Raw genomic sequence first — 13,052 nt, 5'->3', positions numbered from 1 at the left:
TGTGACTTGGAGCATTACAAGTTGTTTATGTAACTGTAAATTGGTCTTTATTGTCTCTTTTTATTGAGCTCGGTGCTTTTCATGCCACACCTTCCCTCTTTACTGTAACGCTAACAAAGGGTTGGAAGCAAACACTTAAAATCTCCAAAGACCGATATGTTATTTTTGGCTTGTATTTATTAAAAACTATTTCTTCACAAGCCACAGCAGCCTTTAGCAACCAGCCAGGTGCCAGACTAATCACTGTAGCTTATTATATTTCATGCTTCAGCACTTATAGCATATTAAAGATCGCCAGGTCCCAGTTCCTTTTATGACATTTGAAAGCTGGGCCCCGTCACACAGACTTGTGTTACTCGCGTTTGAGTTGTCAGCGTGCAAGGGCCTGTCCTGGTTTGATGTGCATTTTGCACAGAAATGCAACAGAAACACTTTTTTTTGCAGTGGTTTCACTCGCACATCAGGAGCCGCTCAGTGGGGGAGCGAACCAGAGCAAATTCTGTAACTGTTTCTATACCCACCGTGTGAGAGCTGACTCTTGTCTGCCACATATCAGCCTGTTTTGGGCTCAGGTCAGGAATCTGCATCCCCAACCGAGACGCCAACGCTTCTACATAACCTGCCAGCCTGAGGAGAGGGAGAGACCGATGGATGGAAAAAGAATTAAATAGGAGGGGACTTAACACAGTTCAGCAAACTGCAGCGACAGCATTATTCTATTGATAGAACGCTCTATATACAGCAGGCGTGGGCAATTCCAGGCCCCGAGGGCCGGTGTCCTGCAGGTTTTAGATCTCACCTTGGGTCAACACAGCTGAATCACATGATTAGTTTGTTACCAGGCCTCTGGAGAACTTCAGGACATGGTGAGGAGCTAATTTAGCCATTTAAATCAGCTGTGATTGGATCAGGGACACAGCTGACATGCAGGACACTGGCACTCGAGGCCTGGAGTTGCCCACCCCTGATATACAGTGTACTGTGCAAAAGTCCTGAGCAACCCCTCTTTTCTTTAATATTTTGCTATGGAAATGGGAAATAGGTGCAGTGACTTCTTGAAAAGCACAGACATAAATGGAAAAACGAAATATGGGCAAAAAAGTTTTGTGATTTTTCTCATTGAAAGCAAAAATACAAAAAAAATGAGGAGTGGCTCAAGATATTTGCACAGTGCTGTATATCACACATGCACACACACAAACATCATCCATCAAAACCTTCTAATCAAATGAAGTCTGAATACCAAAGTCTCGTGATTTTGTTGAAATGTTATCGTGACAAAAAGAAAACCAAAGAAACATAATGTGAAATAAAAAGTCTCACTCTGCAAAATGTGGCATGCACAAACCAATACTGCATCAAAGCTGGTTTTGTTAAAAGATTCCGGCTATTTCTGTAACAGATTGAATTCGCCGCTGCCTATTTGTGTTTGCATCGTTTCTGTTTATATAATAATCCCCCCGTTGATCATTTTCTCCATTACATATCATAATTCAATAAACCCATGCTAACATGATACTTCCCTACCAAGGCAAACAACAACCAGAGTCGGTGCTAATAACGACAAAATAAATCAACAGATTAATGCTCCGGTCTGCTTCCTGTCGCTGATGTTCATAAACCCAGCAGGATGCCAAACCTCAGCTCTAACAACAGATGGAGTAAAAGAGGAAGCTTCCAACAGTGTATAAATTAACTCAGTCCCAGGGCTTTGCGTGGATTTACACAGATCACGGACCGATGACGGATTGCAGCAGATAAAGAGTGCTCCACGGAAATCACCACGATGTAGAAAAATGAGTAAGATTGGATTAAGAATTCTGTGCAACTAGAAACAAGAACATTCTGCTGGATCTCTATTCTGATATGGACTGGGTAATGCCATATCATCCTTTCATTTCATTTCTATCATTTGACAGAAATGAAAATGATTCACCTACAGGGGGCCTCAGCTGTGGCACTCCTGATTGTGCTCAGGTGCCTCCTGCTTCAGTCATGTGTCCACAACCTGACAGGTTTCCGCTTGTGTGTTTGGGAAAAAGTGTTTCCAAAGAGACACTTGGCTTAATAGTCCTGAAATAAAAGACTCTTGGAAACAGTGGGAATATTTCTACAGTTGGCCATCCTGGAAACAGAGCAAGAAGGTCATTGCTACGCTCCAGTGAGCAGTTAGAGCCACTTTGGTGTAAAATGGACATGAAGCGACAGCCAGCCTGCCAAATGTCATTAAAAAGGAAAATTATCTGGCTGAAGCTAGAGAGGAGGAAGTGGACTCTAATATGCAAACGAAGGGAACCGACATAAACACTGTCATGTGACCCTACATGTGCCGAGGCACGTAAATATGGTGCAGGTGAGGCGGTTTTGAATGTGAGGGAAGAAATATGGGTTGACATTTGGACCCAGGTCGGCTTCACTCACTGGCACTAATGGATCCTCAGTCGGCTGCACATACAAATAAGCTGCAGCTGGAGCTGTTAAGGGGAGCGATAAGCTGCACACAGCACACAGCATATCTGAGAAAAAGGCAAGTCTGCCTGTGCATTTGTGTCCAGGGGGGTGTGCTTTCAAGCCCACTGCCTTTCAGGATGGGGCAGCAGAAGTAGTGGAAATAGGACTGATTCTTATGATAACAGATGATGAGCTATTAAGTCCTTATGAGGAGAATAAGTAGATTCATTAGACAATATTCTTTCTTACAGCATCTCAAGTGGATACACTGTAGCCATTAAGTCTCTAGTTTATGTTTTCTTCTTCTATTTCGCATTTAAAATGATGGTTAAATTGAAGTAATTGAGACCACAGCTTTGAAGCTCAGTAAGCTGCAGTGAGGGTGGCATTTGGTTTTTCTCTCCGCTTCTTTGAAATTCAGTCTCACCGCCGAGCCCCAATCCTAATTTCTTTCACATTCATCCACGGCTTTAGATCAAATTCACTCCAAATTACCCGTGCTCTTGTAACAGCGGTGAGCAAAATAAATAAGCTCTGCATTTTAAAAAAAAGAAAGCCAAAACAAAATACTGCAGCAATCACAATGCAGGAATGATGAAATTTACTGAAAGGCCCGAGCTCATCCCAAAAAACATAAAACAAGACAGACAGGCTGTTCACTGTGTGAGAAGCAGGCTGAAACACGAGCTGGGTGCATCGCAAGCCCCAGAAAACACAGTTATACATTTTATCTTTTGGAAAATTACATCTGGAGGAACTAAAAGCCATCACGTTGAGCTACTCAGCTTGTGTTTGGAAAAAAAACAGAATTTTGTGCATTGATGAAATGTCACTATTGTTAATCTGTAAAGTTCAAAAGGCATCAGTCACACAGGCATTCACCCACTTTTTTTTAAAGAAAGGTAATGGAATATAATCCAGATTATTCCAGGATTCAGAAGGAGAAAGGTAGAAAATGCAGGCATGATACGGAGGGGGATGCGTCTCCACTTCTGTATTCCCTAAAGATCCCTAATGTGCATTTCCTTGTCTGCCCCAGAAAGCCACCGATGCATTGCATTTGTAAGAAATTCCTAAAACAGCTGAGGCTAAACTCGACAGAAGCATTAGTAATAACCAGCTGAATGGTCAGAATGACTCATGAGCTCAATTATGGAGTTCAGCAAGATTCAGATGGTTTCCTAGGTTTGCCGAAATACTTAAAAAACTCAGACGGAGTGAAACATTACAAACGTGGCCTAACATGAACTCCTACATGATAAAATATGTATGCACTGGCACATATGTGGAAACGGTTGTGCATGTTGTTCAGCACAGTCACACACACACACGGAAGATTCTCTACATGTGAGTCAGTATCTCTTAAATGAGCAGATTTCCTCTTAATTATGAGGACTAAAAAGCATCATTGCAGGACTGGCCAAGGGACATGCCTCAGTGACAGCTACGTCTGTGCACTTTGATTATATAATAGTCAAAATTTAGTAACTGGGAGTTACTAAACTCAGAGGATCAGCAGGTTTGAGGCTCTTTTGATGCAATGTCCAGAGTGTTTATGACTCGTGTTACAGTATGTCCTTAACTTTTCAGTGAAGACCAACTCCTGCACATCAAATATCAGGCTGAAAGTGTACGTGGATATCAACCAAACAACTTTATACTGGTAAAAGGTACAGTATATAATTTTCTTTGTGTATATGATCTAAAAGCATATAATATATATTTTACCCAGAGACAAGCCTGCAGTGGGTTTCTGCATACCAACGCGATGACCAAATCAGGATCTTCTGTACATACAAGCACATTAACCAGCAGAATTCAGCTAAGAAGGAAAACTTTCTTAGCTTTCTTAGAACTCAGTAGTTCACTTCTTGATTAAATAAAACTTAAAGGCACTTCAACAAACGAAAGCTAAAGGAAGCTGCAGTTCACAGTAAGTTCGTTAGAGGCATTTTAATCAGTCTCCAGAGTCTTTCATTTGGCTCATCTATGCAGGTGGAAAGTGAGTTCAGTTGCGGCTGAACATCATCACATCTATGCTGCTTGGGAATGGGAAGCCTGATCTTGTTCCAGGTGAACTAAATGTCTGAAAGTGTGGCTGTAATCCAACTCACCAACAGAAAGCCATATGCATATTTTCGAGTACGTGCACAGGATTTTTTTATTTACGAATTTTGCCAACTTCTGTTAACCAAACAGTTTGAAATCCAGCCGTAATATTTGCAGTAATTAGTCATCTGGGATCTCAGAGTCGGAGTCCACCTACAACCTCAGCAAGAAGTCTCTCTGCAGCCACTAAAGTGCCGCCGACTCCCAGTGTAATTTATAAGACGAGTGTTATGTGGACACTAAAGCATTTCCTGTTAGAACAAAATCTGTATCGCAAACGTTGCTGTGAAAATCTCTTGTTGCAGCTCCACTGAGACTCTGAGGCGGACAAATGGCCTTCACACGCCTTGTCTCACCTTGATAAAGCGTCCACGGGGGCTCCACTTTCCTCTTTTGATTGAGCGGCAATCACACACTCGCTCACGGACGCGTGTGTGTGCCTGCTGAGAGTGTTTACATGGACCACAAGAACTAGACTAATACATCACAGGGAAAACAGAAGGAAACAGCATATTCCACTTCTGTCATCCATGCATGGGTATGATTTACACTGAAAAGGAGGAGAATAAATGCACGCCATCATTGCATTCACCCTGGTGTTCCATTATATTAAGTAATGGGACTGGTTGAGCTCATGAAGCAGCTCAGGAAGCTGGTTATGATCTCTGTGGCCACAAGGAGGCGCTTAAACAGTCAAGCATGAGCTGATGGAAGGATCGGAGAAACATGACCATCAAGCTTTCCTATATCATTACGCTGCTATTGAGGAAATCACATTAAATTACTCTGTACAAATTCATCAGTCCTTACAGTCAGTGTTTTAATCCACTTTTACTTAATTTCATTCTTTTAATTTTGATTATGCAGGAAAGGGAAAAAACATCTGATGGGGTTTTTGTTGCTGGGTTTCTGGGACAGGAAACAGAATAAAAATGAAGAAATTGGAGGAAAATGAATGAAAGGATTTTTCAGGGATTTAAAAAAACCAAACATTTAAATCATTTTAAAGTCAGTGTCCAAAACAAATTTTACATTTCATGTTTTAATACGGGGTTGTTCGCATGCTTTCAGCATCTTTATTGACTCTCCCGGTTGCTGTACGCTCCAACACTCCAACAACAGCAACGACAACAGTCAGAGCACAGACTTTAAGACGGCGAGGCGTGATTGCGGACGCCGCTCAGGTGTGTCCGGCTCCCCTGCAGCACCACCGCAGACCACGCCTCGCCACAGGGGTATAATGCCATGTAGAACTATTATATCATGTGCACACTTCCACATTAAAAAAGAACTCCCTTTTCTACAGGACAAATTGTCCTTTTAAATACACAATAATTTCTACTTAATCTATATGACCTAGTTCAGTGCCATTTTAATCAAACCACACCCCTGGGCCTACATCCAGTAACTGGTTAAAAGTGAGCAATTTATTGAATTAGCCCCACGAACAACATGATGGTAAACCTTTACCTTCTCAACGTGATGTGAAAAGGACCTTTGTTTATAAATATTATTATTATTATTATTATCTGTGTATATTTGTGTGGAAAACGTGTTGCTGTACAATCAGATTAATGGCTCTTCCTTTCCTTGACTGATTCTAAATTTCAACTGAACTGTTTGAATTTACCAAAGGTGTGTGTTTGTGTGTGTGTGTCAAGTCTTACCCCAGTCCTGCCAGATCTGATACCAAGTTGCCCAGCGCAGCAGCTGTAGATAATGGGAGAAGCAGAGGCATGGGTTACAGAGGCATTTTTCCGTAGGGCATGATGGATGTCCCAAGTGCATTATAGGCTCATCAAAGAAGCAGAGGCACAACACACTGAAGAAGAAGACCACACTGCTGCCGTTTTGCTTCTTACATGCTGTGGTGCAAGTAAAAGAGGACGAGGGAACGCTGAAATAACTTCACTGTCACCTGTTTATGCTTTGAATGTGCCGTATGGTACTGTAACAGCTGTGCCTAAGGACAGAAAATAAAGCCTGTGCTTTACTCCTGTTCTCTCAGCTGTCCCTGACCCTGAGTGCAGAGCATTGCTGCTGCAGCATTACAGAAACACTCCAGAGGAAACACACAACGCAACCGTGTCATCACTGCTGAGGCACAGTCATCATCTCCGGCTGGTCTCGAGCACTTTCATCTGATCTTTGAGCTACTGTAGCAATAAATATTATACACATTACTCAGAGACAAACACTCTACTAACAAAGCGAGCAGAGACACATGCATCCTGTGGCAAAGCATCTTTAAGCTTCTGGTTTATAAAAGTTTAAAAGCAAGCAGCTTGTTTTTCTGTGACAAGATCAACGAGCGACTTAACTAGAGCCTCTGAATGAGAGGCGAGAGCTGTCGCAACAGCTATGAAAGTAAAGGAAAGTGTGCAACTCTTGGCCCAAGAGTCGGTGCCAAAACACACAGAGCATATTGGGACTAAATAAGGTACTTTTAGCAGAAATCTTTGCACTGTGCACCATTAAATCTGACTGTAAATCAGCAAATACCACAAAGGAAAAGGGGCTTGTTGCTTCAGCTGATTTAGGTCAGATGAAGATTTCGTGTGGTTAATTAAACATTTTTAGTCAATTTCTAAATATAACGTTACTCTCTGGCAGCGCATAAATTAAACATTTTTCAGTGTGTTTCACCTCATGTTGGCACTTAAACAGAGAGAGCTGCCATTAGCCCCATGCTTTGTCTTGAATTGTGTACCAGTACTTTATACGGTCACAAAGCTGAATTCTTGGCTATGCAGCAGTTCAATGTTCAGTCAGCTGAAGGAGGACACACGTGCAGCTGTGCATGGTTGCTTTGAGGCAATATGGCCACGTTAGGCAAATTAATCTACACTCTGAAGATGATTAAAACAGATGTAACACAATATCTTGCTGACGTTAAACACTGCACCTCTGTACAGCCACTGAAGAGACAGCAGTGATGGAGAGGCCAGCTTGAGACTTTATTATGTGGTCAACCTGCTCAGATGTAATTACGAGACAAGGTTGGCTGTGCCTTTAATTCGCTGCTTTCTCTCCCTCTTCGGGGCCTTGGCATTAGATCTGATGCACATCAACAGACTGATGAGGGGGCGGGCAAATGCATCACAATTCAAGTCATTCTTAAGCAGCTGCAAACACAGAAATCACAGCGTAACTGATATTCTGACAAATTTTATCAAGTAGAAAAAGGGAAGTCAATTAAAAAGACAAAGAGTAACAAAAAAAATAAATAAAAATCTGATTTCCTGTTTGTAATCTCTGATTTCTGGCTGGACTCTAAATATAAGTATTACACGTGAACTCCTACTTAATGTAAATTTCTGGTATGTGGAAAGCAACAGGCTGTTTGGGGATTTTCCCTCATTTATCAGAGTTAATCGCTGTATCATCACAAACAGACTGCATGTAATTACCAGCTTAATCCCATTCAATCACAACCTTGCAGTGTTTGCAGCGACAAGCCTGTAAATTCATTGCAAACGCCAAGCAGCACACTCTTTTCTTTAGTTTACTTTCATTTCTTAACCTTTCTGTTACTGTTATCACATGCTTCCTTCACACTGTATTTCTTGGGAACTTTCTAAAACTTTTTTGCCTAATAGTTGACAGTACTGTCAACCTGATGGAGCGAACAGATTCAAGTGCCTGGAAGCAGCAAAAAAAAGGAGCTTTTTACACCTGAAGCAAAACTAGAGAGCCTGTCTGCATGTGAACTATTCACTGACGGCTGCTGTGGGATAAATGTGGCATGAAACAATGTGAAGTTACAAATGGGAGACAGCGGGAACATTTTACACTAGCTGTATTGCTCCTGTACAAGCGGTCATAATTTATAGGCGTGCATGAACAGCACTCTCTACAGTGACAAAAATAGGAGTATACCTACACTCAGCAGTACGTGGCCTTACATGCTTCTGTTCTCACTCAAAGCTGAAAATTTGTTTGCGTGAGGCAGCTGGAGCTGTACAAAGGCTTCAAGTATGCAAACTGAAGCCTGGAAGCACCAATTCTGTCAAGAAAGAAATTTACACTTCTATTTCTTCCAGCTTGCTCCCTTTAAGGGTTGCCAGCTCACCCCGTCCCTAACATCCTGTTCTGTTGCACCAACCCTCTACATGTCCTCCTGTACTGCATCTGTGAATATTCTCTGAGGTCTTCCTCTTTTTCCTCCCCCTGGGAGCGCCGTATTCACCATCCTTTGTCTAGTATTTCTCAACATTGTCTCTCTAACTTTGTCAGCAAACCTTCTTTTTTAAAATTTTCCCTAATTCTGCCCCCCAAAAAAGCCCAAAGCAAAGAAAAACCTTAAAAACCCCTTAGTTTCACCTCATATTTATCACCAATGTTGCACGCTCAACCACTTGGTTTGTTTGCGCGCCACCAGTTTGACCAGTCTCATCAATCAAATGTTCTAAACTGTGCACTGGGAGGAAAATTAACTTTCACTAAACATGAGTAACAATTTTGAATAAAATTAAACTGAAATAGATCAAATCAAATGTTTATTTATTGAAAAACCTAAAGGAAAAATGTGCTTGGTACAAATTGAATGCATGCGAACCAAAATGACCTCTTTAGTGCAATACATTACATTATACTTATTTAACAGAATTACACTGAAAATTTACCTGTAATTAAATTAGTTAGAGTTAGAATTTTGGCCAAATAAATCATTTTTGAGTACAATTCTTTGACCTCATATTCATTTTGAGCTGCAGTCTTTTCACATCATTAAGGCTGTTTAACTGAAGTAATTAGGAAAGTCAGGAGTAGACGATTCATGCAGCTTCCACGCTCATCAAGCGAGCAGAGACATTTTTGCCTCCTATAAGGTGATTTGTCGTCTTCACTAGAGACTTGACATTAGTGCTAAATCACTCTGGACCGGGTTAGATAACTGCAGCATTTTAATTTGCAGACCCCCGAATGCCCTCAATCTAGTACCAATGACTAAATGGGGTCTGAGTGATAGAAAGTGTGTTAAGGCTGTGCTTAAGGAAAGAACAGAAGTCCTGTGTGCTTCTTGTCTCCGAGTGGCTCTGCAGTAGATTTAGATTTTTTTTTAAACTACTAGATTAATGAGGGTGTCTGTTACAGCTCACTGTCAAATCCGGGTTAGAAAACCTCTCCACACAAAGGTAACAAGCACTCGCGTCAAACTTCAGAGTGGCCTCTCTAAAACTGAATTTTGCACATTCTGCCTGATAACCTTCTCTCTACGAGTCCTACCATGCCTGAAATTGCTTCAAACAAAATTCCAATCATCCATTCAATCAATTCACTGGGAATGAACTGAACAAATGGAGATTTTTCTTTTTTTTAACTGAAACTTGGCTGACTAGAAATATATGGAGAAGGGTTTGAAGTGAAAATTCAAATGAGTCTTGTCTACAGTGTATCCCTTATAGATCCATTTAACTGGAAAAGGTCAAGTCTTCCTTTTCCAGTCCCTCCAGGTGAAGTGGAATTTAAAAAGCCTCTGGCTTCTACCTCCTAGGCTCTTGGACAAAAGATCAGTTTACCCAATCTGCTGCATGTTTAAAAGCTTGAGCTAAAGACAAAGAACTGCCGTCACCACCAATAGCAACAGAATCAGAAGCACTGAAAGGGAGGGAAATGCCCCCTGCTCTTTAGCTCTGCTTCGATTAATGACAATCTAAAGTTGAGTTGGACAAAAAGAAAAACACTAAATTGGAAGCACTGAGTGATACGGTCATCCCAAAGCTAATGTGTGTTCATTCTCACTTAGGGTAAAGTAGGGGGCTCTTTTAGACACGGCGAACAGTGGCGGGCGATAACAAAAATTCTGATGTGCGTCGTCAAGGGGATATTACAATACCCATTCAATGTGCTTGTGAGCAGCATTAACATATTCATGAAGTTTCCTTATCGTAGCCAGCCGCTCTTCCTCCTCTCTTTCTTTAATCTGACCTCGCTTTATAATTATTTTTAAATAGTGTCACAGTTTCATAATTAAGGTTTAAGTTGCAACACAGCGCACTCTGTCAGCACGTCATTTAAAAGTGCCTTTTCTTCTATTTGGAGACTTGACAGTCAGCTATGATTTAGCATGCTGCAGCATGAATGTGAATTACTCTCAAATATATTTTCCTAAATCGAATCAAATGCACCAAATAAATTGATTTGACTGTTTTACAAGCAGATATTCTTGAATCTGAATGTGACACATATACAATACATATGTAACACACGTTTATAGAATTGACCAAGTGCAGCACTGTGGGTGATCCTCCTTTTGCTGTTCAAAGTCTTCTATATAACTCATATAATTAATACTTTAAAAGGACAATACAGGAAATGAAAACGTGTTTTCAAAAATAAAACAGATTCAAATACATTACGAGATTCTCTGACCTGCCATAGTTGAAATGCCGAGAACCACGCCGATTGATAACTCAATCTGTGTGCCCTGGAAAAAACAAGAGAACAGAAGCTCATTTGTACAAAGAGGAAAGCTCAGTGCAAGCTATTGTCTGCATCTCTTTGCAATAGGGGACTCAAGCCAGGATGCCAAGCACCTGTGTAATTTTGGAGTTAAATCACCTTCCTTTAGCATCTATGTCACTATTTCTGCTTCAAACGTGTGAGGTTCTGGCTGGACCGGAATTTCAATTTTCATCAATTTATCACAGTTAATAACCGTGTCGTCACAAAAAGGGTCACACATAATTGCCAACTTGACTCCATTCAATCATAAACTGATAGCAGAATGACTACGATTACATTTTTAATGCACAAAAGCTGCTTTGCATGCAGCAACTGACAGCGAGTGGTTGCAGACCTGGTTCCTCGTCTTCGAAGCAGCCATGTCAAAGGCAACGAGACGACCTTTAATCACTCACAAAGCTCCTAATCTCAACAAAGTACTATTTTGTAAAATTTAATCTATACTTAGTACAGCCTTTAAATGCATTTTTTGCAGTCTTTCAGGTTGCATTAGCTACCTCCAGAGACTGAGAGAATAAAGTGCTAGGAGTGCATGCCCCATGAAGCAGACACTTACAGCAACAATCATGATGCAGTTGTCCAGGAATCCAAATCCAACGAATGGGAGTGCATTGTGCAGCAGAACTGTAAAGCAAGCAAACACAACAAATCACTGTCAGACACATTATAATGTGATTCAGCATGGATAGACAACAACGCATCACACATTTAGAAGAGAAATGAGAACATTAGACACAAAACGCCTCTGAAGCCATAAGCAGCTGTAAATCAGTATCAGGCAGTGATGCATTAGTGCATGCTCATTAATGTGGTACGGGGGTAAGTCGTTCCGTCTTATTTCTTTAGCACTGCCGCTGGTAAAATGCAGACAGCTACGAAGCCAGCGGGTGAACACTAGACTCTTGGTACGGTGGAATGGATTTTTTAAACAGGAAAGAGTAAATAGCATCATAAATATCAAGAAAATCCACTTGCAGCAGGAGTGCGTGGATACTATAGACAGTCTGATGTACCGATGGTGCTATCAAAGTGAATTTTAAAATGTCATCCACCGCCCCGGCAAAGGATATTCAAGCTTAAGTTCAAGTGAAGTTCAGTTTAGTTTAAGTGACAAATCTGCAGGAAAGTTTGAAGCGTAATCGCCACGATGCGACTGTGTTCTCTACGGATCTCGTAGCGCTGCAGCTCTCCTTCAGGACGCTGTGAGAACTTTCAATCCTGCTGTGAGCGCCTGAGCTCAACACGATAAACACCGACACACTCAACACTTAAACACAGACTGACACCAGAGGCAATCCTGCCTTCAAACGTATGCTGAAATGGAACAAAGTGAGCACTCAGAGAATTCTCGGCGTTGGGTTTGACTGATTCCCTACGGAAACAAACTGGAACTCGAGTGTGAAATTTAACAGCAGTTAGTGAGGTCAGTGGGGAAATCTCAACATTTGGTAAATGATTCGCCTCTTTATTTCTCAAATGTGCTTTCAGATCCTTGATGCGTCACATTTTTATTCTTAACTCAAGAAAATGATTTAAGAGTGAAGCTGTCTTTAGAGATTTAAAAGCAGTGAATGCCACGATGCTCTGAATTTGAATTTCACAGCAAGGGCCTGTTATCTTAACTGGACTCGGCTGTCTCAGGATCCCATTCTGCACACTTTGAGTTTAACCCAATATTAAAAAATGACTCCTCTGGCCATGTTAGCTCTAATTATAACAGCCATCTGGGGACATTTTTCCCTGTTGGTGGGGAAATTTCAATTAGGAAATTTGAGGAAATCACGACTGCTCGTCCTTAGTTTTCCTTTTGGTGACTTGATATGAACTTAAGACTTTCCTCTTGTATCAGCTCAAAGTTTGCTTCCTACAGGCAAAGGTCTGGACTGTTTTATCTGGCTCCTCTAATGTTTTCCTGGGCACATCACAGCTAGCCTACAAGAAAGAAAAACTCTGAGCTCGCCAAAGTGAATATTTGAGATGTCGCAGGCATTTTTTTTGAAACTTCATTCCTCAGGTGGACTCCCATC

The 13,052-nt window shown here is 41.3% G+C and overlaps 1 protein-coding gene across 1 annotated transcript in view; it reads right to left on the bottom strand.

Annotated features, from left to right (window-relative positions):
* Positions 1-13,052, bottom strand: part of LOC120722292 (transmembrane protein 65-like) — a 45,363-nt gene that overhangs the window by 5,501 nt on the left and 26,810 nt on the right. The window contains exons 4-7 of the mRNA XM_040013228.1: positions 11,582-11,649; positions 10,933-10,987; positions 6,228-6,270; positions 522-627 (exon numbers count right to left, since the gene is read on the bottom strand). Of these exons, the coding sequence (XP_039869162.1) occupies positions 522-627; positions 6,228-6,270; positions 10,933-10,987; positions 11,582-11,649 (272 nt within the window). The remainder of the gene's footprint in view (positions 1-521; positions 628-6,227; positions 6,271-10,932; positions 10,988-11,581; positions 11,650-13,052) is intronic.

Source organism: Simochromis diagramma, unplaced genomic scaffold (genome assembly GCF_900408965.1).
Source record: "Simochromis diagramma unplaced genomic scaffold, fSimDia1.1 OVJJ01000618.1, whole genome shotgun sequence".
NCBI lineage: Eukaryota > Metazoa > Chordata > Actinopteri > Cichliformes > Cichlidae > Simochromis > Simochromis diagramma.
This window is presented reverse-complemented; position numbering and strand designations above follow the sequence as displayed.